Source organism: Drosophila yakuba, chromosome 3R (assembly GCF_016746365.2).
Source record: "Drosophila yakuba strain Tai18E2 chromosome 3R, Prin_Dyak_Tai18E2_2.1, whole genome shotgun sequence".
NCBI lineage: Eukaryota > Metazoa > Arthropoda > Insecta > Diptera > Drosophilidae > Drosophila > Drosophila yakuba.
Window position 1 is genome coordinate 8,120,063 of NC_052530.2, and position 25,554 is coordinate 8,145,616.

Here is a 25,554-nt window from a genome sequence, read left to right on the forward strand (position 1 = left end):
CACCTAGGGAGCCCAAGCCCGACATCATCATTATTGCATATATAGTGTGTAATGGCCATGATAATCGCTATCACATCATCATCATCACTGCATCCCGGATGCATGAAAATGCAAAAAGCTGCAATGTCAAATGCAGAAATGGGCACAATGACACAAAGCTGGCTGCAGATTGCGGGCTATAAAAAGCGGCCAGCCGAGAGAGCAGCTAACTTTCCAAATGCCAATACCAAACCAAACACATACTAGCATGTGGAACAAAATCACAGTCATTATGCATAGTATCTGTGTGTCTGAGTCTGTTTCCAATGTTTCCAATGGGCGACGACAACGTCTCAGCGACACTTAGCTGAAAATGCAATAAACAACATTCCGATCTAAACTCCCAGGCGCAAACGCCCTCCCCCTCCCGCTGTTTCAATTTACCCCTTTTTGTCTGACGGACAGGAAAAAATAAAATAGCAACTACAGCGGCAGCCGGGTCATTATGCGCATGTGTCGCCCATTATCGTATAATGTCGCCGGCGATCTCCAAACAATACATCCACTGCAGTTACTATGCATACCACTATACTACTATAAAATAAAGATCGCAACCGAGCTTGGAGTAAAAGTCGGTACGTAGAAAAAGTTTTAAGCAAATAAAACTTTAAGAAAACGACTCCACCTTGCGTATCTTGATCGCTTTCAGTAAAACAAATCAACTGGCAAACGTGGCGAAATGGCCTTGCGGTAAAGTTAAAAGGTCAGACTAAAAATTAGGCAGGGTCACTTTTTTGCGCCCAGAGGAGTAAACGATAGAAATATGGGGAGGACGAGGGGAAAAACACGTTTCTTCTGTTTGCTCTTTTAGAGGGTACTGTGGTTTTGCAATTTAAATAGATATCTATTATATGTGTCAAAGTTATATTATATGTATGTATGTACATCTGCTTTTCTTTCGTTAATGGTCTTTTAAACACCCATATAGTTATCCAAGTAAAGATCGGTACAGTAGGGTAGGGTATCACTATACTCGATACTTTTTACTGCTTTTCCCTCCCCGCTGTCACTCCCGCCCACAGCCTCCCAATGACATCGTCAATGTCAATAACAAGATCGTTTCTTCGCTTCCTCTACACAAGCACTCGTATGTATAAAAAGCAGGCGACTTGGATGATATGCGCATATGCTAAGAGATCTCCAAGAGGTAGACAGGCGGCGGCGATCTTGTTGCATACGCTTAACGGTTTTCTGGCTTTAACCTGGTGGCGTTATTTTCCCCAGCCTCCTCGCTCTTCAAGTGATTAATGGGCCCAAACGAGCAACGAGCAACCGACTTTACCTTGTACGGGTTATGCTTGAGGTAAATATACATTTATGTATATGGGTGGAGGAGACGAACTTTGACGACTTTTGTGAGCAATTAAAAAACTATTACGGCGGCAGCCAAATGGCAAGCTGCATTGTTTGCTGTCGAGTTTTATGTGCAACGATGACGTTTTTATGGGCGCCACACGAGTGTGGGTCGAGGTCTTTCCCTTCCTTTCCACTCACTCCCTCCCTCTGGCACTGTGCCTCACTCTCTCTCATTCTCTCTATCTCTCTCACTCACTCTCGAACTCCTCTATCCGTCTTTGTCTCAGGAACCGTTGCGCATGCGCCCGACTCTGTTTTTCTTTTTTTTTCGGTTTGTTTTGCTGACTTTCCACTGTGGAATGCGGAAATGGTTTATACCCATTAGTCTTTTGGTTTCTGTGTTTCTGAGCTCTTTTATTTTTAGGTGCATAACTCAAAATGCACCCTAATGACACACATAAAGTATGATACTCGTGCCATCTCTTTTTCGCCTTTGTCCGTTTGTTCTAAATTAATTGATGGCCATTAAACTTGGTTTTAATGAAAGGGAGTTGGGGACAGCGAATGGCGGCAACCAAATTGCCATTGAAGGGGTTACCGCCGGTTTACTTATACAAAAATGAAAATAAATTAAATGACAGATGAGTAGGCTTATTTATGGCTTTATCTTTTCATTATACCTCAAGTACAAACTATTAAACGTTTGCTGGGTTTATTGTACAATTTTAATTTTTCTATCGGTTATTTGTCCTTGTATTTAAGGAAGATAGGTTTACGTCAAAAATTAGTACTTTATGATGTAATAAAAGCAGCACCCTGCCTTATGAATATGTTTCAATGAAAACCTAGACACATTTTATTGTCGTTTGACATTTAATTAAATGTGAAACAAAATGAGAAAATCTAACAATGACTTGGAAAATAACTTAAATGATTACAAACCAAAAACATAAAAAACTGGTTTATTAATTTACGTTTAAGCCAAATAGTAATAAATAACATAAATAAAAATACGATACATACAAAAACAGATGACAATGCAATGAAAATACTTAAGTTTAAAGCAAATGGGGTTAGGTCTGGAAACGAAAGCTTACATTCCGGGACAAATCGAGGAAATTCTCACTCTCGGCGAATTAAGTCTGCATTTTTAGCTCGATCGCATTCGCAGACTGCGACTATGTCCGTCTTTTTCGTTTGCCTTCCGGCCGTCTCTTTCTTCCTTGCGATTCGAACTCTGGACTTTAACTGATTCACGCGCCGTTCACATAACATAAAACGTGATTTTAACATGGAGAGTGTCGATGAGATGATGCCACGATTAATGCTGCTGCTGCTGCTGCTGCTGCGGCTGCTTCATCGACTTCATCTTCGTTTTCCTCTTCATCTCCAACATTCTTGACAACAAAAAGAAAGAGAAACAGCTACAGACATTGGAATGTGGCAGCGCCACTTTACACCCTTCGCATTGCGATTGTCGTCTGCGGCTGCAGCTGTTTCTACTAGTTTATTGGATACATCTAAAACCAAGTCGGGGAAAAGGAGAAAATTCTGGAAGGGCCGGGTTAGGGAAAGTGCCTCCGGGAGAAGTGAAAACGGTACGGCATGTTAACTCACTGTAACTTGTGAGTACACAAAACAAATTACCAAATCTCAAAAAAAAAAAAAAATTCACTTTTCATTTTGAAAACATTTAGGCTTGGAAAAACTATAATTTGGGCACCGTAACGAATAAACGAAATTATATACGCAAAAATTAACAAAAACGTATTAATTTTATTTCGTTTACCAACGAAACAAAGCGGAAAAAAAGCCAATGCATAACGGGAAATTCGGTCTTGTGTTTTTGCTTACAAGCTCGAACTAGGCGATCAAATGGGGGAGAGAATTTGAGAGAGCAGTACTCTTGTTCTTTTGAGTTTTTATTGCCCCAATCTTATTCGCGACATTATTTACGTAAGCCACATTTCTTCTCGTTTACGTATTCATTTCCGCTTTAATTTCTGATTTCTGATTACATCATTGCCCAGCAGTCGGCCATCAATCACACGCACAAAACGGAAATAAATATAGAACTAATGCGAGTGGGAAAGCGGAAGTGCGTCTAATTGAGCAACTGACAGAATGTGCGCGTCTGTGGCGAGTGGTACAAAGCGAGGGGAACGCCCCCAAAAAAGAAGAGCCCCCGGTACTCTGAGACTCTGAGACACCGAGATTCAGAGACCCTGAGACCCTGAGACGCCCCTCATGGACCCTTACCCTTGTTCTCCTCACAGATCCAGTCTGCTATCTCAATCAACGTCTGGGTGACTGACTGGCTGGATGGCTGGCTGGTTGGCTGGCTGGATGGATGACTGACAGCCAACACGTGCTCACCGCAACCAGTTGGCCATTAAAGACCCAAAACAAAACAAACCAAGGCCCATGGAAGAGCGAAAAAAAAAGCAGACGGCAACAGTGCGAATGCGAATGGTTGTGGGAGACCGCGTAGGAGATACTGTTGGTTCCCTCCTAAACTCATTAAAGTCCTCCCACGGGAGCCTGGGAAAATATCAGTTGCCACACAGAACTCGAGCCCAAAAGGCGAAGAATGCGAACTAAACTGATAATAAAAGGGATTCCCACATTTTTCACATTGTCAAAGGAAAATAAAACTGTTTATTCTAGTAGCAAAAACAAATCGATTTCCCCAAAGTAAATGCACAAGCTCGTAAATATTTCTAATCGATTTCCCCAAAGTAAATGCACAAGCTCGTAAATATTTCTCCTACGCGAAAGATGAATTAAAGGTTGCGACAAAGTATTTTTATACCCTAATGTCCAACTAAGATAGTATGCCCCGTATGTATACATAAAGTGGAAATACATACATTAATAAAAAAATTAAAAACATTTTTATTTGAAACAAGTGAGTAATTAGGTGGACTTTCGAGTGATCATGCAATTTCTCTCATTTTTTGTTTATTCCATTCCATTTCACACAAATGAGTTCATTGTAGCTTTTCAGCTGCACTCGCATGAATGGAGGCCACTTATGGCTTTATCAATGACCAGAGCACAGATCTTTCGACCAGGTTGCCTTTCCAATTGAAACTGTTTCCGGCCCGACTCGATTCCACCGCAGAAAAACAAACCACAACTACAATGAGACGGCGACACAACCACGAGGCGTGGAGAGACACATTAGAGCAATATAGAAATGTTTGTGCAATTGCAATGGCATACCGCATGCCACATGGTGCCACACACTAATAGATCCCCCCGTTCCCCTGTCCCCCCGCACTCCCTAGCCACCACTCTCCAAGGCGTCAACCGTCGTCGTCTCTAGAGTGGTTCCCAGGCGAGCGAGTGTGTCTGCTCCAAAACTGTGAAAATGCCCAGACAGTGAGTGTGCAATTGAGCGACTGCTGCTACTTCTATTTCTACTTCAACTGCTGCTGCTGATGCGGTTGGTTGCCTCCTTCACTTGCCACCCGCCCACTTCCCGGGTCCGGTGGAAATTTGTCTACCCCCACGGAACCCACTCCGTAACCCCAACTTATAAGCATATAACACATAAAAAGCTCTATAGATACATTATTTATTTTTTATATTTCTCCGAAGAATATTAGTTTAAGAGTTAAAATTGATTGGATTTTTCCTCCGCGTTGTAGCATCACTGTTCAAGACAATTTCTTAAAAATATTACCCATCTAGGGGGGGTTCTTAAATCCCCCTATTAACCTCCTGGATGCGCTCTCCACTAATGCAGTTAGCTTGCTGCCAAGTTAATATTATTGATGTTGTTGTTGCGGCAGACGCACCATTTGCTACACATTATTTAGAAACAGAGGCCATTTAACACCAACTTCTGCCACCGTTCGCCCATTTTTCCCGCATTTTTTCCCTCATTGGCCAGTCTTTATTTTAGTTTTTGCTCTATCCCATTTTACCCAGTATTTATTGTAAGCGAGTTACTGGAAATTGGGGCATGCGGAAATACCAATGTGAATACCAATGTGGGAGCTCGGGATGATATATCCGGAACCAGAAGAGCTACTCCCCTTTTTCTATATCTGTCGGGCGGAGAAGTCCGCTTCTAGCTCACAAATCCCCCATTGACAATCAAAACAGCATACATTTCTTAGGAAAAATTCCAAAACGTCCCCTTCTGGTTCAACCTCATCGGAATGTGACACAAATTAAGCACAACGAAAGAGATAGATGTGGACAAACAAAACTACAGTGGAACTTTCCCAACGATTTCTTTCTGTTTAATTCTTTGAAAATCATAATGGATTGGGTTTTAGGAAAGTAACTTTTGCTTGCAAGTTTATGAATTTAAGTCTATTTGATATTTTTCAATGTTCTTACAATAATATATCAACAGTTTAACAACATTGTTAAACAATATTGAAATGTTTTTAGGTAAAACCCAAGTTATTTTACTTTAATGAAAACAAACAATGCAATTTAACTTACCGCAGTCGAGAACAATGAATGACACCTTCTCTCGCTTTTCCTTGTTGTTATAAATTTCAAACACGTTTCAATAATATTTTTCTTCACTGCTGCCTTGGTACTTTCTTTCCAGCTTGTGGCGAAAGCTTTCTTCGGTGGCAAGAGAAAATTGTAAATTCGGGAAAACCCCCGTTGACCAGAGAGGTTGAGATTGGGGGAGAAAATGCACGCGGGATCGGAATTCGGATCACTTCTATAACTTAATTTTCTTCTCTCTGTCTGTGGCTTCGAGTTCCCTGGTTTCTGTTGTTGTTTGTTTTTTCTGACTAGCAATTTGAATTATTTAGGTTATCATTTTTCTTGATTCTTTCGATGTTTTTGTTGCTCCCTTGATCTTTTGTTTGCAAGTCTTTGTGGTTGTTGTCACATAGGATTCCTCACTTATTCTCACATTTTTCACATAATTTTTACTTTTACACCTTCGAGCCACTCAATGATCATTTCACGAGATCTCAATCATGCATTTAGTCGTCACCGATCTGAAATGGGAGAATAAAAAATAGACGTTAGGTGAGAACGAAATATAAAAATTAGAATGATGACCTAAAAAAATTAGTCAACTTCTACTGGATAATAATAATATTATGATTTCGATTAGGTACAGACGTATATGCAGCATACAACTACTGCCTGAAAATGGTTTCAACAAGTTTACAACTTGTGTCTGTCGAAAAAACCTTTCCCAATTTAAACTTGCAACCAAGTACAATCAACGCAGTAACAACTATGTACTGTGCAACCATTATCCAATTAACAAATTCCTTCGAATCACTTTAAACCAAGAAAAATAGCATTCGTGCCACTTTAATCCACCTGAAAATCCATAATTTAATGCTAGGCTCTCATTCCAATAGCAATATCCACTTAGCCCCACCCAGAATCAAAGAGACCAACAGCACGAAAACTTTCAAATTTCGTGCGAATCCATAAGGAAAGCAACAATAAATTCGCCAGCCAAGCGGAAAAAAACATTTAATATATTATCAATTTTAGGAAAAACTTTATAAAACAATAAACAATATTTTATAACAACATCACCGCCGCAAGAATGGCTAAAAAGATAGTCGTTATTGGTGGCCACGCCTTTTTTTCAAAAGATCAACAACGACGACAAGTACATATGTATGTACATAAGTACATATATAAAATTTATAAAGTGCAACCGAAAAATAAAAAACAAAACTCGTAACAGAAGTGTGGAAAAATAGAGAAGAACGGTAAACCGACATTTTGACGGTCTAAAACACAGGTTTTTTTTGATAATTCACCAAGAAACTTTTCAAAAACATTTTCAAAGTAAAGGTTTTGCTTATGCAACTTATTTGCAAAAATATCAACATTTACGGTACATTTTTTATCGGTTTTACTATATTTTGTTGTTAGAATTCATGTCACCTTGAAATTAAAATAGTTTTTATTTATACATTTGTTTTTTTTTACTACTTTTATTATTATTGTTTATATTTTAAGTTACAAATAAATTTACTGTTCGAACAAGCGCTTTGGCTTTACAACCTAATGGGTATAAAAACCGTCTCCGCCAAAAATAACAACAAAACCAAGAAAAACAAGCGAAGTTCAAGCATCAAAAAGCTGCCATCACGCCCCTCTTGAGTGCGCTTGCCGCGCACTACCCCTGCCTCCTCTGCCCCACCATACGAGGCCAGACCTACAGCGTCTCTCTCGCTTTGCTGCTCCACAGCTCCCACTTCCCACCACACTCCACAAGTCACGTGGGGTTTGTGTGCAGCACGCGAAATGCAAAAAATCGAAAACTGCTGAACTAAAGCTAAATAAATAAATAAATTAGATGGTTTATTTCGGATTAATGCATATTATTAGCAAAACAGTGGGAAGTGCTCCAAAGCTCCACAATTTTAGAAACCCATTTCTACACTATCATGTTTTGAATTTGAAATACGTACATAACGATTACTATGAGTTAAAGTCTTTCCTAACTGTTCATATTTCATTTACATAACAAAATACATACTCTTTTAAGTAAACACTTCAACAACAAAATATACTGCAAAACGGTGAGTATAAAGTGAAACTAATTAATTGACTTTTGCACTTGAAATAATAAAAACGAATAAATATTGGCTTCATAGTTAGCTTTACTTTACTTACGATTCCGCATATTTAACCAAAAATTCATTTTGGTCAATGCAAGAAATCAACACACACAAAAACTCACAGACACTCGCACAGGCCGGCATTAAAAATGTGCTGCAGCAGCAAATGGGAGAGCAAAACTGGGAGAGCGCTTGCACACGCGAGAGAGATAAAATACAAAATACGAGACATGCACAAACAACAAAAACGAAAAACAAAAGGAAAAATCAAAAAAACGCCAAGCGTGCAAGAAGCGCAGCACCGACGCCGGCAGAAGCAGAGCGCCGGCAACCCTCGAGATGACGTTGACCCCGAAAAATGACGCGAAGCGCAATGTGTGAAAACGAATGCGAACGGGGACGAAAACAAACTGAAATCTAATAACAGCCGGCGCGAGTGCAAGCGAGAGGCGAACAGCGTCGACGTCTGCATGCTTCGATCTCTTTCTGTCGATCTCTCCCGCTCCAACAGTCGGTTTTTTGTTTTGCGGATAGACGTGCTAAAGCGCAGTGCGTATAAAAACACGCAGACAGGACGAAAACCTAAAGAGCAACAACAAAGTGCAAGCGCAGTTAGGCGGCGGCCAGACAGAAAGGGACAGGCATACCGAGCGCGCGCAAACTGTGAGGACAAAGAGCGTAAGAAAGCGAGGAGAGCGCATGTGTGCGATGGCGAAAAGGAGGAAGCAGAATTTGGCAACGAAAAGGGAGCGGTGGAAAGGGGGAAAGAAAAAGGACGAATGGAAATTGCGTAGGAGTGCGTCCATGCCATGCAAAAATATTTTCCACAAAAAAGAGCTATAAATATCGTATTTTTTAATACGTGAACGTAAGACACATTTATAGTCCTCATGGAATTTATTAAATTTGTAGCTATGTAGAGCTTGATACCTACTTTTAGTTTATGATGAGTACCAGATAAAATGCATGTTTTGTTAATTTTCTTTTTATTATTATAATCTCTTTATTATTTTTATATCTAAAAAACATTTTAAATTCAATTTTTTTTGGTATCCCTTAGCTGCTTTCCAGTAAAAGCTGAATAAGCAATGTTATAGCAAAACCCTTACGAGTTCATGAATTGCATTGCACTTATGAGCGTTTGATATACATATTTATGTTCGTTTTGGCATGAATAAATCACAATTCACATGGCTTACGTATAAACGTACGGTGTAGAAAACCCGCAGGCTGAGTCTGTGTTTGTTATAAGGGCGGTAACTTTGCAGTCTCACCAAGGAAAAATAGCTACAAAGGACAAAAAAATAAAAAAGAAAGAGCATCAACTATTTCAAACACAAAACAAATTTCCTCACAGATGGAGACCGTCAAATAATTTTTTTTTAATATTTTTTGCCAAGCGCCAGCAGAGGGACAACAGCAACAACAACGAGTCGCAAACGCAGTCGCTTATGAATGGAAAAGAGGCGCACGACTATCTCGCTCACACCCCCAAAACGCATGTGGCCGTGCGACAGAGAGAGCGAGGCAGACAGAGGGAGAAGGAGTTTCATGTGTGTGTGCGAGTGCGAAGTGCAGAAAATGTCGGTGTCGTTGGCCCTTTGCTGGTATTTTTGATGCTTTGTTGTTGTTGCGGCGCAATGTGGTACAGTGACTACCAAAAATACTAACAGGCACCTCGTAAAACGGCCAAAAGAGGAAGCGGCAAGGAAGAGGAAAAGCAGCAGGAGGACAAGAAGAAGAGGAGGGAAGTGAGCAAACGGAAGCGGCAACGTCGCCCAAATGGGTTGCAATAAAAAACTACACATGCGGTTGTAAAGTTGTAAAACTGCAGACGTAGTTCTAGTTGTAGTTGTAGTTTCCAGTCGTAGTGGTTGTAATTTGTAATCGAGTGTTTACACTCCCTCTGCTTTAAAATCGGGACATCAAAGGCACATTATCCTACCACAACAAATTGTTAGAGTGCATAGAGAAATTTTTATGAAAGTTTAGAGTCAACCTTGTAAAAACCCATTTTAACGGCATCGGCCAAATATTTAAATCATTAGAGTACGTGCTCGAGTATGTATCATTTGTATGTTAATGGATGTTATTGGTGCGATACACCAAAAAGCAAAATATAGTACATTTAGGTTTTTTTTTTTTTTTTTTGTTTTTTTTTTAATATATATAACTTCAAATGTTACATGTTTTTCATTAAGAGAATTTGTTTCGGGCCATAGAATTCAATACATTTTTTGTCGGTTTAATGCTTTGTGTTTTGTAAATGAGCTGCTAATAAAGAAGAAAGGGGTGTGTTGCAGAAGAGGTCCGAATACGAAGGAGTAAGAATCATCAAACGGCGCCGCCTAATTAAAAAACCATTAAAAATTAAAGCCACCGCCTATGAATGGGAGCTTATAAATACATAAATTTTCAGCAACGGCAACGGGCGCCCAAAAATAAGGAAAATAAAAATAAAAGCTAAAATGAATTACCTTACGAAACAAACAAGAAGCCGCGCGGTAACAGCGATAAAAAACCAGAGAAAAAGGGGATACTAAAAGTGCACTCAAAGCACATTGGGTTCAGTTTCGGTGAAACTAAATTCTTTTGAAAAAGAAGTAATCTAATGTTATTTTAGCCTTAAACTTCATTTAACATTTTTAATGGCCAACTTAATTTTTAACCTGTTAGGTCAAAACTATTCCAATCTACACAAATGTTTTCCTGTACTTAAGGATTTTTATATGTTGCTTTAATATAACTACATATATAGTTTTAACGGAGTAAATGGAAAGTAAGGTAAAATGTCAATTAAAAATGGGAATTGTATTCGAGACAGTTATTAAATATGTACAATTATTGGTCATTAAGAGCATCTTTTTATCTTTTGTGACTGCCAATTCTAAAGTTCTTCAAACTGGATTGCAAACTAATTGTAGACATTTTAGACTCAATTAAGTGCAGTCAATTAGGGTAGAAGTTCTCGGCTTTGCTAAATTTCTGTGGCAACCGCCATTCCAAGGATTGCGATTCGGGCCTGGAAGTCTACGGATCCGATCCAACGCCCATTGGCCAATGTGCAGAGTCAGCGTGGCAGACGGACAAAAAAGCGGAACATCATGGAAATGTGTCTAAAAATAAACTTGTGCAACAATGTTGCAAAAGCAAACATCAGCAGACAGTCAGTGACACAAAGTGGGTGCCGGTGGTGGAGAGGGGACTTTGCTGGGGCTCGGGGGATGTGAACCGACCCGGCCAGACAAGAGTGGAGCGCTCTTGGCCAGACGGCGGCCTTTCTTCTGGCCCTTCTCCTCCACTGCCTTCTTCAGTCCATGTCCCTCATTCTGTTTGTCTGCTGAGTGGAGTGCCGCAGTCGCATTGTTTGTGGAGCGGTTAAAGGGGCGGCAGCAGAGACAACGGCTAAAAGGAGCAGCCGCAGCAGCAGTGGCATGCTTGGCTTTTGTACCACGAAGCATGAAATACTCTGTGTCTATAAAACGTTTATGACCACAGAAAACATGTAGGAGAATACATAAAATATTTTTATATATTTCTTATATTTTTAAGGCGGTTTCTTCAGAAGAATCTAGTCTAAGTATTTAATACTACAAAAAAAAAAAAAACAGATACCTTGAGAAGCTTTTATAATTTATATATTATTTTTTTTAAATGGTCTGACCCTTACACCACATCTATAGAACCGCTAGAAAGGGTACAAAAACACGATGTGGTATATGGTGTGCCGCGTTGGGCGCGTGAAGCACGCGAAACGAGATCTGGGTGGATGTAGAGCGGTAAAGGAGGGGGAAGAAGGTGGCCAGAAGAAGGACGCGAAGGAGAAGGTGGCGCAGTGTCCGAGAAGAGACACATCAAACAGCCAGAAGAAGCGAGGAGCAGACCGCGTCCACTAATCGCTAAATTTACGAGTACAGTTAAAATAAAATAATAAAAATGTTTTCTCGATGGTTGTTGTTGAGGCAGGCAAACAAAGCGAAAGAGACGGCGTGTGGCGTGTGATAAGGACGGCAACAGAAAAAGAAACAAGGGAGAGAGTGAAACCTGAGTTTAGTTTACAATTTACATGATGAAGTAGTTCAAGAAGTTGTGGCCTGCAATTTCCACGAAACACTTGGGAAACAACTTCCCGGGCACACATCATTTTGTAGAAAAAAAATAAAGACAGACACGCAAGCAGACAGCCCGCCGCAGAAGAAAGAGAAGACGACAGAAAGGAAGACTAAAACGGTCCGAGGGGAAGAATTTAATGAACAAAACTCTACGCCACAAGATCATTGGCGAAATAAAGTTTTATTTCAGGTTTTCTGGCCTCACTCATTTTTCCACTTCAATGGAAATGAGAAAAACAACAAAAACAAGCAACCCAAGTAAAGGTGACAACGTGCGAGATTAAAGCAAAGTGACAGGCAATTGCCTGTCAAAGATTTAAGCGAACCTCTGACAATGTTAGAATTAATAGTAAAATTCGTTAGTTTATAATCTGTAAATAAATGAATTAGTTTATAACAATGTCTACTATTAGCATTTAATATTTAGAAGTGTCCGGACATAATCGCCGTCACTTTTAATAAATCCTTAAAGTGCAATCCGAAGATCACTGATCGTAGAATAAGCGAAATGAAATAACGGGACAGGCGAAGGTCATTCACGGGCGAAAGAACGACCTAAAGCAAGAGGCAAACGAAAATAACGGCAACATTGTTGACGCCACAGCGATTAGAAAAGAAAGCTAAACAAACACTTAAAAAACGAAGAGCAACATATTAACTTGAAATAAAGAAAAAAAAAAAACGAACATATAAACAGCAAAAGCAAGGCGAAATGCCGTCAGCAAATCCAAAAGCCAATCAATAGATATGCAACGCGAAATGCCCACGCACAAAAACACAAGAAAAGAAGAAGGAGGGGACAACGAGGGAGAAGGGAGCGGGCGTCGGGCTTATCTCGTAATGTTTATGAAAATGACTATAAATACAATACAAAAGCGGCGAAAACAAGCAAGAACGCTTAGGTAGATTGCATAGACTTTGAGATACCCGTAACCCTCGGCCCTGGGCAAAAAAAAAGTTTGCTTTAAGACGTTGCTTGATAATCAAAAGCAGCCTTTACTATGTATATTGTATGTACTTAACAGAATGGTCAAAGAAATTTATAATTAAATATACATATGGTTAATATGAATATATAAATATTAGGAATAATAAACACCGATTTGTCGGAGAACCTTATTTTAAACCTGGCACATTTTAACGAACACAACATACCCATTGTTACCTAACGGGCATCAAACCAAAGCGCAGCCACCCACCTAGCAGCGACGTCGGCGTCGACGTTAGCAGCACGCAAGCAAAATGCTCCAAGCGCCACAGCACACGCTCGCCAAACACACACATCGCCATAAAAAGGCAAACAGCAGCACGCACTTTATCAAAAACAAAATATAAGATCTCTCTGACTCTCTCTGTTGCCTGCAGCGCGTGGCCGCAAGAGGAAGATGGCATGCGTAGAAATGCAACCACGTGTGATGTTTATTACACCAGCACACACTCGAAAGCTGGCAACGGAAAATAATAAACGAATGTCAATACGAAAACGGAATCTTTCAAAACAAGAAAAACAAATAACTGCGCAAAGCGAAATGCCGAAAAAGCAAAAACAAGGTGCAGTGGGAGCGGGACGGTACTATCTGAGCGACAGAGACAGTATGATATTGTCAAAAGGAGAACGGGCAATAAAAACAACTAAGGGGCACACATTTGTTGCTCATATTGCTACAAACAGGGTCTTGAAATTACGGAAAGGGTAATATCAAGTCCGTTAAGTTATGAGATATTCAAAAAGTAGCTATTGCTTTTTGCGGTTCTAAAAGTATTTACATTTAAGAATTTGCAACCTAAAAAACTTGAAAGTTAATTAAACCTAAATATATATTCCCATAATATTACCATGCGTAAAATGTATCCAGTATGATATTGAATCACAAGATCAGATTTCTCTAGTTACTATCTGGTTTTAGGAAGATTTTTGAGGCTTTCGTATAAATTTTTCAGATAAAAAAGGATGATGGAAGATTAAACCTAAAAATACATTGGTGACGGAAACTAAATACATATGTATTTAGAGCCTATAAAACCATATATTTCTTCAAGATATTAAACGTCAAAAAAAAAATTTAATTGTAGTTCAAAGGTAACTAATGACCAATCATACGCTGTCCTTACATACTATTAACAAATTTTAAATTCCAATCTCCCGCTACTTAAGGTATATATATAATACATTTGTAAACATCTGACATATGTACATACATGTTGCAGAACTAAATCACTACATAAGTTTAAATTAGTATGGACTTTTTTAGTCATATGTACAATGTATAATTATCAATTATATAATTATCAGGGCTATGTTTCAAACGACTAACATGGTTAATCACGGCCAACTAGCTTGATAAGCTCTTAATCCTTACTCACCATCCGCAGAGGTTGCCCATAATCTGGAATCAAAATATCAAAACAAACAACTTGCCATTGGCCAATTGTTGATTCTTGTAGGTGTATATTCTTATTGAATGCGTTTGTGTGTGTGTCGCCAAATGAGATACCGAATAAACACTTCCACGAGAAGACGGACCCATACAAAATGATCACAAGATCCCGTAACCATATAAACACCACGTCATCGCCTGTCCACCGCCCATCACTTCCCCACCACCACCCACCCACGTCGACCAGCTTACCCCCTAAATTTCCTGTAGATTTAGTTGCCATTCGCACCAGCAGTTTATTATACCTAACTTTTCCTATAATACATTTGTTATTGCTGTTCTTTAAATCACATAGTGAAAACCATAATTGTACACACTCGCACACTGAAAAATAAATTGGTGTGCACAGCTGCGGAAGAAATATTAAAATTCTTAGGTGAGTCATTCATTGCTTAAGGATCGTCAAAAGTTTTCAAAAGGCAGAAAAAAAAGCAATAGAAGGCAATGGTTATTGAAATCGATTTAATTTAATTTGAAGAAATATAATGGTGTAATCAAATGTTGTAATATATGTAGACAATTTTCCACTGCTACTACTGCTGTTAACGTTCCTGCAAGTTTCAACTATTAAGAACTATTTATGTGACCGCACTTATAAGTTCGAGGCTCATGCGTAGGCGACAGCCTACTTCCGAAGGGAAGGTGAAATCGGGGGACTCTCGTCATACGACCGACTGACGAACGTCGACCATGTCATGTGTTGTTGGTTCCAAGTGTGCGCGTGGAGGGGCTCCATGCGTTACTTTTGTTCCCGCTGTCGCCAGCACTATTGTTATTGCCATGGCTGTTGCGGCTGGGTATTATTTACTTGGACCTTAGACCCTCTTCCCATGATAAGATTCGGGAGCAGCTGCGTGTAATGATGGGTGGTGGATGGTGGGTGGCGATGTCTGGGCGGATGGCGAGATGGATGGGTGGCTGGTTGAGTCGTTGAGAGATGCGAGTCCGCATGTGAATCACTGTGGCTGCCCTCGCATCGCTTCTTGGAACAATTGATTCCGATTCATTCGATTTTCCGCAAGTCGAATGCAAATAAAAGCACAATTATGTGCGGCTGGTACAGCGAAAACAAGTTGACTCACTGCAAATACGTTGCATTTCGCAATGGCAAAACAAATGGCAGCTACACGGCTTGCGTAATTAATACCAATTTTGGGCATGATCAAAAACGCACAGCTGAAAGCTGTGCAATAATGCCAATAATTAAAAACATTCCCCATCTCCTTGTCTATCGGTCAGCTATACAATAATGTGTGTATAAACGTACAAACTTAAATACATGTTTTTATAAAATTTATCTGAAACACAAGTTTAAAAAAATTTAATAATCATAAAAATAAAAGAAAAACTCTATTAATATTTTATCAGAAACTCATACAACTCACAAATTATTTTAATGGTTAGTATAAATTCAAATTAATTGAATTATATTATTTTTCTACTATTTTTAACTTCTGGACAATCGACGAATTCCATTGCTGGTCCCATTAATAAACAGAAAAACAACAACATCGTAGTGCGTGCATGCATTTGTAGGCAGAAGGGGGCGGGGTAGCAGGGGGAGGAGTTCGGAGCGATTAGGAGAAGCGCGTCTAAGTTCAAGGCCAAGTAGTTCACAACATAAGCAGTGAAGGCAGCAGCAACAACAACAAAGGCGAAAAAGCAGCAGCAGCAGGGCGAGAGTGCGAAAGTGAGGATGGAGAGGGAAAAGAAGCAAACGCAGCTGAAAAAAGTGCACAGAAAATTGTTTGGCTATGTGAATGTGTGTGTGTGCTGTTTCGCAGCGAAAAAGGTCAATGACACCTGTATGTTTGTCTCGCTCGGCTCACACACACACAGGGTTATCACCGGCCACTCTCTGCACTCGCGCCCTCTCTTTCTGGCCTTCGCGCACCTACGTTTAGACATGTGGTCAGAACAATTTTTGTTTTTTTCTCGCTTTAAAAGGCATTTGTGTTGGTGGCGGCATGTGTGTTGTTGTTGTTCGTTTCGGCACTGTTAATTAGTGTGGCCAAATTATGCGCCAAAGCTGACAACAACTCGATGGTCATACGTCATCAACAATAGCCGGACAAACAATTTCCGGTTTTTAGCCCCACCATTAAAAAGCCAATATCAGAAATAACATACACGAAAATAAAATAATAAAAAAAAACCGAAAAACAAAAGCAGGCGCAACAACAACAAACATGGCCCGGGTTCCGTCATTGCCTCATCCTCTATAGATCTCCTCTGTTCTTCTGCTTTATTTTGGTTCTATTTCAGCAATTTGTTATTGCGGCGACTTATTTTTGTCGCAAGCATGCACACACACTCGTATTTATGTTCGCATACGCACACTCACACAGTGCAGGCGGGCAAACTCGATTTAAAAATAAATAAATTACGCACAAATACAAATACATTGGCCAACATTCTTCGGGCCTCGTCAAAAATATAGCATGATTAATACAAAAATGCGCAATTCTGTGGTGTTTTTTTTACTTCGGTTTTGCCTGTTGTTTTAACCCCACCTCCCAATTTTTTATGGCATTTCTCTCTTATTATACAATAACAACGCGTATATAATAAGAGCACAGCAAGTGGGCAGTCCAACGGCATCGCAAATAGCAACAACAAGCGCAGCGGCACGCCAATTAGTGCTTATGCTTTTTAATTAGTAAGTGGACCCATCCCCAATTTCCCACCTCCCCAAATTTACGCCCACAAAAACCCCTTAGCCGTAGTATTTCCTCGCCAGTTATATGGGAAATGTCTTTATATTTTTCACTATTTGAGGTCACCCACAGACCCCAGATCTATTGGACAGCTTTTGTTGTGGATGTAACAGGTTTCAAAGTCCCTAAATCGTGGGTGTGTCTAAATCTCGTTCTTTCAGAAGAAAGACCCATTTTTAATTCCGAATTTAGTCACAATAATCTCAAACTGTCTAAGTTCAATTAAATGTAGCAAAAAGTGGAATTAAATATTAAATGTTTGTTATTTTAAAAGCACCTAATGTTTTTACAAAAATTTGATTATTATCAAATTGAAATCGTATTTATAAGGTAAAAGTTAGAACAAATATGCTAAGCTGCTTGAAAATTGTTTTGGTTTCTAATGCGAAAACGTGTGAGAGCTTTAAAAGTATACTAAATAAATTGGGCTGGTTTTGCACAGCTAATGGTCACTCTAACTACGAGCTCCAAAATAAAATTGAAAACTGCAATGTCATGACTTTTTGACAAACACTAAAATTATGGTGTCCAACTTAGTTGTTAATTAAACACGTTAAAAAAGGGCGTAAACAACCGTTTTCCAACAAATGATTTAACAAATCGACAGGTGAGGAAGCTAAAATTTATTAATAAAATATTTAATAAAAGTTTGCGTTTTGCAGGCGGTACTAAAAAGGAAAAAGTAACAAAATAAAAGCGCTTTTTAGGAAAAATACAAGTATTGACGGGATGTTAAAACGCTAACACTACTTTTGGAGTTTAATGGAACTCGTTTAATACATTTAATAACATTATTTTAATGAATATACATGAATACATTTTTATATTTTAAAATTTACCAAGGACAATAGATATAACATTTTTAGTAAGAATACTAGTAATTTCATGAAATACTATTTTAACAATCGTGTTAATTACTCTTTTAGTGCTGGATTTATTTAATGCAAAACTTATTTGTACCGTTCTTCAAAATGCGTGCAACAATAAAAAACAACCAGGAAAACAACAACAAAAAAACAAAAACCGGCAGCAATCGAAATTCTTTCATTTCCTTTGCGCCTCTCTTCGCGCAGCCGCTCTCCGCATGCCAGAGAGAGAAAGAGAACATGTTGGTGCGCCGCTCATTCACAAAACGGAGACGTGAAGCGGTGTGCGAAGAAGAAGAACAACAACAGCCGAAGATATGATAGATATGGAACAACAACAAAAGGAACAAGAGAAACCGGACGAAGAGAGGAGAGGAGAGGAGAGGAGAGAAGAGTAAAAACAACTTGGCATAAATTGCTGCTGCGTAGTAATTTCAGTCGAGTATTTTCCTAGTTACGTTCTCACTACTATTATTCATTTTATTATTTGTTGTTTTTGTTACATACCCTTTTGCAACGTTGTTGTTGTCGGGCATTGTTGTTCTAGTTGTTGTTGTGTCACCTATTTTTTGTTTTTTTTTTTCTATTTGTATTTTATTTTGGTATCGATTTCAAAATAGAACGACGCACTTTCCCAGACGCAGGCGTAATTAAATTTTCTTATGTTTTATTCGCGTGCTTTCTTTTTGCGCCGCAACTTCACAACATGCTGTGTATATATAATTAATGGGCGCGTGTATGTGTGTGTGTACACAAATTTTATTTATTTATTTACCGTGAATTTTACTCGCACACCCGGGCATGCCGTACTCTCGCAAGCACACGAGAATCGCCCGCACTTGTATTTCGTGGAATTTCATCTATTGGAACTCCACCTAACTCGCACTATTTCTCTGTATTTTGTGTTTTCGCACTTTTCATTCACCAAATGCTGGGGCACACATTTTCGCCTTGCACAGTATTAGATATCGGCAATCCACTGTGGCCTCTATTTGACAGCGAAGATTTTCCGCACGACGGACACACTCACAATTCCAATACCAATTCCCGACGACCGCAGCAACGAACTTAACGTTTCGAAATCGCGTGAAACACTGCCAGCCGTTACCCTTGTTGTATACGCGATTTTCGGTTTCGTGCGTTTTTCAACACTGTTCGGGCGTTTTAGAACTCTGTCTTCTGCCCGCTTACGAACTCTTTTAGTGACTAGCTGTCACTAGCGCGCCACCTATAGCAGCGCTGTTAAGGGACAGCGATTACTAGCAGGCCTTAGTAATAAATCCTAAAAATTATTTGTGGTATATGCTTAAATTATATTGGTCTGCTGTTATCAAAATCATAAAATTTTTCTGAACTGTGTTTTGTCCTGTCTATGTTTTTATTTCTTTAACATTCGATCGGAAGAAAATACTTTTCGTTGATGTACTTTTAATAAAGGAATTTTTAAAAATTATTACTAATTCATTGTAAAAAGCCTCTCCTCCTCATGCAACCATGAATAATCGTTTCCTTGAACCATGATATGGACAGACCCTGAAAACCCAACCTAAAAACAAGTTTAAGTATTAAACTATTAAATATTGCCCGACACACTTAAATTTCGTAATTGCAAGCAGTATGCTGCTTGAACTGCTTACCGAGTTGGCAGGCTGTTCAAAATATGCAGACAAATCTGCTAAGTAATCATAGGTAAAGTTATAAAAATACTTGGAATAGATTGCATATGAAAATTAAAATATTAGAAATACAACTTGCCGTTGTATTATTTTTTAAAATAATTCATAATATATTATTTTAATTAGCGTTTATTTTTACTTTGCAATTTTCTTTTTGTTTCGAATTTATATCATTATTGTATGTATAGTTTTACTTTTTTTATTGTAAAAATGAAATTCCGTGTTGAAAGCCAATAAAATTTTGCCGTTCTGCGAAATAATAGTCTACTAAGGACAGAAAGCGAAACTTTTTTAGAACCGAAACAATATCAAATAGTTAAAAACGAAGTTTTCCATAAATACTTCTCGTTGATTTAGAAACTTGGCTTGAAAAACTTCCATTTCCATTGAAACAGGAGACATTTGGTTTTAAAAATGTATTTAGTTTATTTTAAAGTTTCCTTCGTTTTTCTAATATTTATTTTCTCTTTTTTTCATGTGTTTGTTTTTGGAAAGAAAGAAAAGTACCTAACAAGTGTGTTCTCTTATAAAAATTAAACGTACAATTATACATTGGTTTGGGATTGTTGTGGTTCTCCTTCGTTTATTTATTGGTTTTATACAATTGTATGATTTGCATTTGTTTGTTGCTATTATTTTAGTTAAATATATAACTCCTAGGCGAGAGTTTAAATAATTATTTATGTACTTGTAGTTGACTCTGTTAAGTGGTTGGTTGTTTGTTTTGTGGGATGATTTGGCTTCTATGAATAAACTGCTATTGGGCCCATGTGTGTGTTTACAGTTTAAATTTTATAACAATAACAAATTATCATACATAGTTATAGCTTTAATAATATTATAATTAAAAATCAATCGATAAATCCAAGCAAATGAAACAAATGTCAGAAGAGGATTCTGTTGCATGCGTCAATAAAACAGGAAGGGCGAATTAGGAGCGAACCAAAGGCATTGTTGGTGCCCAGGAGTTGTGTCCTCTTCTTCTGCTCCATATGAATTTGAAATGTCGTCGATATTTTTTTACAATTTGAAATTGATTTTCTTTTTATTGTTTTTGTTTGTTTAATGTTGATTGGCTTGACAACTATTTTGTTTTTTAATTTAAAATTATATGTGTGTGGTTGTGTTATTTCTACTAATTTACAGACAGTTCTAGCCCAAAAAGTTCTTTGATAAGTGGGAAGTATTCGCATTTTTGTGTGTATTATCCAATCGTTTAAATAGTATTCCTGATTCTTTTTGCTTTGTTTAATGGCTAAAATTAAAATTTGCTTATAAAATGTGGCTCTTCTTGCTACGACTTCTCCCCATTTCTCTCGTGAGGCTAAGTTTTTATAAAGTAGATTTTGTGTTTTCGTTTTGTTTCTCTTAAATTAGTTTGGGTTATAAATTTTAATGTATATATTTTTAAGCTTAAAATTGTACACACAACTTAGTTTCATTAAGTTTTGCTGATTCGCTTTTTTTGTGTTTTGTTTTTGGATTTTTTGTTGTTTGTGGTATTTGCAATCAAATAATTTAATAAATTGTAATTTGCTGGCTTTGTTTTTGTTTGCCATTTGTGTATAATTTTAAATTATAAACACCCCCAGAATCCCAATTTTGTAGACATATGTGTGTGTGATTTTGTTTCGTGGACGTCTCCTCTTAGGGTCCATAGGCATCCGAACCGAAGTCGAACAGCCGATCGATGCCCTCGTTCGCGTTCAGCGCATACGGATAGTCGTTGTCGTCCGGCGGGTTGATGGACACAAAGGCAATATCGTTGCTGAAGTCTGTAAATAAGAATGAAACACATTACTGGATGTTCAGGCCATTTTCTGGTGCTTTGGTCTGGGCTGCAGATGAGTTTACATGGGGTTATAGGCGATTTTATCTGTACAGTACAGCCATAGAAAAGGAGAGAGCTGATAGAGCGAGATATGTTGTGGATGCATGTTTGAAATTCACGCCAGAGCTGAATCTCATGGTGCTACAGAATTTCAATTTCAAAATGAACAATTGGCCCTGGAGCGGTCAGTGTTGTCAGTGCAGACCCACGAGAATTCAGTTCCAAAATGAATTTGACACGAGGACGATTGCTGACGAGGCGGCGGGTTTGTTGTCGATATATACATATATACATTTATGCACAATTATTTTATTAGTAAATGGTTAATGGTTACCAGTTCGATGTTAGCACAGTGTGAAAGTAAAAGTTGTGGTTAAAACATAATGATGTATTGTTATAAATGTTTTAAAGGGTTGGGCGATCTGGTTTTTGTAAATTTTTTTTATATATGTTAAGGTTTGAGTGCAAAAAATACCACGTTCACTTAAACTAAGCTGTCTCTCCTTTTAAAAAAATTTTGTTAAGCTCTTTTTTTTTGTATATGAATAAGGGATAAAACGAAAAAGAATATAAAATCAAATTGTCAATTTTGAACTGATTCTCGTTGGCCGAAAGGTTGTGAAAAATTAAACAAATTGAAAATTTGGGAATAAGTATACGTTTTTAGTACCCAACCCATGATTTCGCTTTATGTTGCTTTGAGGATTTCGCGCTCAGCAAGAACTCAGACTGTGATGCGGCTTTTAAGTACACGCAGGTCACAGAGAAAGTTCTTGACAAGTGCGCCTCATGGAGAACTAATGGCATCCAAGGCTCCTCAGCGACAGCTACAGACGGATGCTGAATGGATGGATCATGAATGAATGAGCGGCGAGCGATAGCAGGCAAGATCGGTGTAAGATATTTACACATGTTGCAATGTTCTAAGCACTATACATAATTTCATTTTTGTGTACCTTTGCCAATACATTAGAACTATTACTTTAAGCGCTTAGAGCAAAGGACAAATAAGGTGCTCAAGTTACTTACAGTCCGAGCCAATGTCGTTAAAGAGAGCATCGAGACCCTGCAGTGTGACATTGCTGCTGTTGCTGTTGGCATCGCAGTCGGCAACGCTGGGCGGCAGGCTGTTGCGGCCATGGCTGAACGACTGATGGGGATCAGCGTTGGCGCCAGCGCCAGCGATGCTGCCATAGCCGCCGTCACCGCCGCTGCTGCAGTTGTTGTTGTTGCTCTCCGCCACGGCAGCGAATTGCATTTGCAGCGAGCTTGCTGCCGCCGATCGCGATGTGGCAGCTGCCGCATCTGCCGCTGCAGATGTTGTGGTTGCGTCTTCCATTGCACAATTATACATGGGCACATCGCTGCGGCGCTGACTGCTGCCGTAGCCTATTGTGTGTGGCTGGGATTTGCTGTTGCTGCTGCTATGGTTGCTATGATTGCTGTGGTTGCTGTTGCTATGACTATTAAGCGTAGTGGTTGCTGTTGTTGCGCTGCCTGCGGCAATTGCTGCGGCTGCTGCCGCCCGCCGCCGCTTGGTAGGCGTTGGGGGCGAGGATTCTGTTAAGCTGCTGAACAGCTCCTGGATGGAGGGCTGCTGATGCTGCTGGAACTGATGGGTCCGGACCACAGGATTCGTCAGTGTCGGAACCAACTGGTTTAGCTCCGCGTCCACATCGTCCTCCTCCTGCTGCTGCAGCAACTGTTGCTGGTGCTGCTGCTGGTTCAGATTATGATGCTGGGCCATCGGAATATCACAAATGTTATTATATTCAGGCTGGGACTGCTTGGCGGCTTCCTCGATCGATTTGCTGAGGTTGCGAGCCGAGCGGTAGGGCGTTTGAACTGTAATAAGAAGCGAAAAAATAAATAACTTTATTCGTAAATAGTAGTAATAGTTGGCAATCAAAACTAACTATTGACTATAAGCAGATAGTAAATGAGAAGGTGCGACTATCCTTTCAATTAAACCTTGATTGTCATTTAACTCACCTAATCCCTTGGTACTCATGGCATCGATATTGTTGAAGAGCGGATCGTTAAGTCGCTGGTTTGTCAACGGATGCAGTCGAGTGGAGGTGGCCGTTCGGACGCATCCTGCTCCGGGTGCTCCAACGTAGCCGGTGCCCGCCGCAATCGGCGAATTTTCCGGCGAGGTGTCATGGCAGAGGAAGACGTTGATCTCCCCGCTGTTCTCCGCCTTCACGTAAATCTCGCGCGGCAATTTTGTGTTGGGCAGCTGAGAAAAAAACACAAACGAAACCAGATTACTAAACAAATTCCAAATGTAGGTACGTATACACAATAATTAAATACCGATAAATGGCAAACGGGGAACTAACGTTCAAGTTAAAGGGGAGCGGTTGAAATTTTTAAGCGGTCGCCGACCGCTCGGCAGCAAAAGAGAAACACAAATGAAGCGAGCCTCAGAATGAGCAGCGTTTTTTTGCCGCACGCGTATTTTTAGAAATGATATTTTGCTTTTCGCTGCTTCGCGCCCCCTGTCTTCTTTTATTTTTATTTAATGTTTGAATAGCCGCCTTTTGCGTTCTTGTTATTTCGGCAATCAGTTATTGGCGTTCGCAGAGGGCTTGCAACATATACAAACTTTGGCAGTTCCTTATGGCAAACGAGGATCTCTGGAGGTTCAACTATCTGAGGAAATCCACGAGCACCAATGCTCCCTTCTGCACAGAAAATAGTGCGAGCGCAAGTTCGTTTAACAGTTCAAGGCGAGCGGATACATTAGGCATTGGTATATTTTTATAAATAGTGCGGCATCTAGGAAGACCGAGCAGCAGCAACGGCGGTTGGAGAACTCTGGTGGACGAGGCCACAAATTTACTTGATATCAAAAAGAAGGTGGCCAGGAGGGAAGGCGAGCTGGGCGGGATTCCATTTCGCCTGTCGTGTCTGCCGCTGCGATGGGCAGACCGTCTATAAATAAGCGCCACGTTAAATGGCATGCAGACGCTAAGAAGAAGCACCAATGACTAGAAAAAAGCAGAGAAAAGCTGGGAAAAGCTCTGACGTAGACATCGTATGTATGTATGTAAGTATGTAAGTCAATCGTCGAAAATTGTTACTATTGCTGTTGAATTAATATCGCTAGCATTCCTCATAAGTATCACATTTTGAAAAACTTTATTTCCAGTTGACAAGTAATCAACACTCTTTGGTGGCATTTACCAGCAAAGTCACTAATCACGGTTTATCTTTCACCTCTGGTTGCCTCAGATCGAATACTCACCACAAGCTTAGCCTCTGGCGGCGCCTTGATCACGATTACGATCTGATCTTTGAAGAGATCCACGTTGAGCAGGTCGTTCTGCGTGACGTAGGCCATGCCGCCGGAGTTCTCCACCTCCTGGGAGATCTCAGCCAGGTTCTCGCGCATTAGGTCGATGGCCATGTTCAGCTCGTTCTCCTGTTGTTCCAGCCGCACCGAATCCGCTTCGATGCGACGCGATCGCTCCTGGCTGACCATTGACTGCCCGCAGCGCCACTGTATGTTGTTCTTTGACTTCTTCTCCAAGATATTGATGCCTTCAAGAACATTGGTTATGTCGTAGATGCGTCGCTTCTGGACGTGCAACCGATTGGAGGCCTCGTTCAGATCCACCACGCCATCCGGTGACTCCTGCAGCAGGTCCACAAACTTTTTGGTCAGTATTCCCAGCGAGGTGTCCGCCCGATTTCGATCCCCGCTTGAAGAACTGCTAGCCACCGACGCGGCCAACTGTTGCTGGGGCGTCGACAGTGCAAAGGGGTGATGCGATGCTGGCTTGGCCACCCGCTCCACCACATCCTCGTCCAGCTCGGCATCCGCATCATGGTGCAGCTGATGGTGGCTGTGCCGGAGCTGCTGGGGCGTGCTGCTGGCCGTGTGCTTCTGATACACCGTCTGATGGTGGGCGCTCTGCTTGGCCTGTTTCTTCGGGTGGATCTCGTCGCTGACGGCGTGTGGACGACGTTTGACCTGAAATTTAGAGTATAAACAAGGG

General features: G+C 39.9%; 2 protein-coding genes and 1 long non-coding RNA gene across 7 annotated transcripts in view; 1 reads left to right on the forward strand and 2 right to left on the reverse strand.

The window, feature by feature from the left end:
* Positions 1-19,157, reverse strand: part of LOC6535960 (insulin-like receptor) — a 44,581-nt gene extending 25,424 nt beyond the window's left edge. The window contains exons 1-2 of the mRNA XM_002096540.4: positions 18,551-19,157; positions 5,797-6,314 (exon numbers count right to left, since the gene is read on the reverse strand). The gene's annotated coding sequence lies outside the window, so the exon portion shown is untranslated. The remainder of the gene's footprint in view (positions 1-5,796; positions 6,315-18,550) is intronic.
* LOC120321849 lies at positions 15,853-18,433 on the forward strand. Its single transcript, XR_005561575.1, has 2 exons — positions 15,853-17,784; positions 17,840-18,433. It is a non-coding gene; the product is annotated as an uncharacterized LOC120321849 (long non-coding RNA).
* A 1,114-nt stretch (positions 19,158-20,271) lies between the features above and the next one.
* LOC6535961 (transcription factor E2f1) overlaps positions 20,272-25,554 on the reverse strand; it is a 41,016-nt gene continuing 35,733 nt past the window's right edge. For all 5 annotated transcript variants that reach the window (XM_039375852.2, XM_015191992.3, XM_039375850.1 and 2 more), the window contains 4 exons: positions 24,801-25,529; positions 23,543-23,789; positions 22,580-23,395; positions 20,272-21,494 (listed from right to left, as the gene is read on the reverse strand). In XM_039375852.2, coding sequence (XP_039231786.1) covers positions 21,367-21,494; positions 22,580-23,395; positions 23,543-23,789; positions 24,801-25,529 — 1,920 coding nt within the window. In that variant the 3' untranslated portion in view covers positions 20,272-21,366. The remainder of the gene's footprint in view (positions 21,495-22,579; positions 23,396-23,542; positions 23,790-24,800; positions 25,530-25,554) is intronic.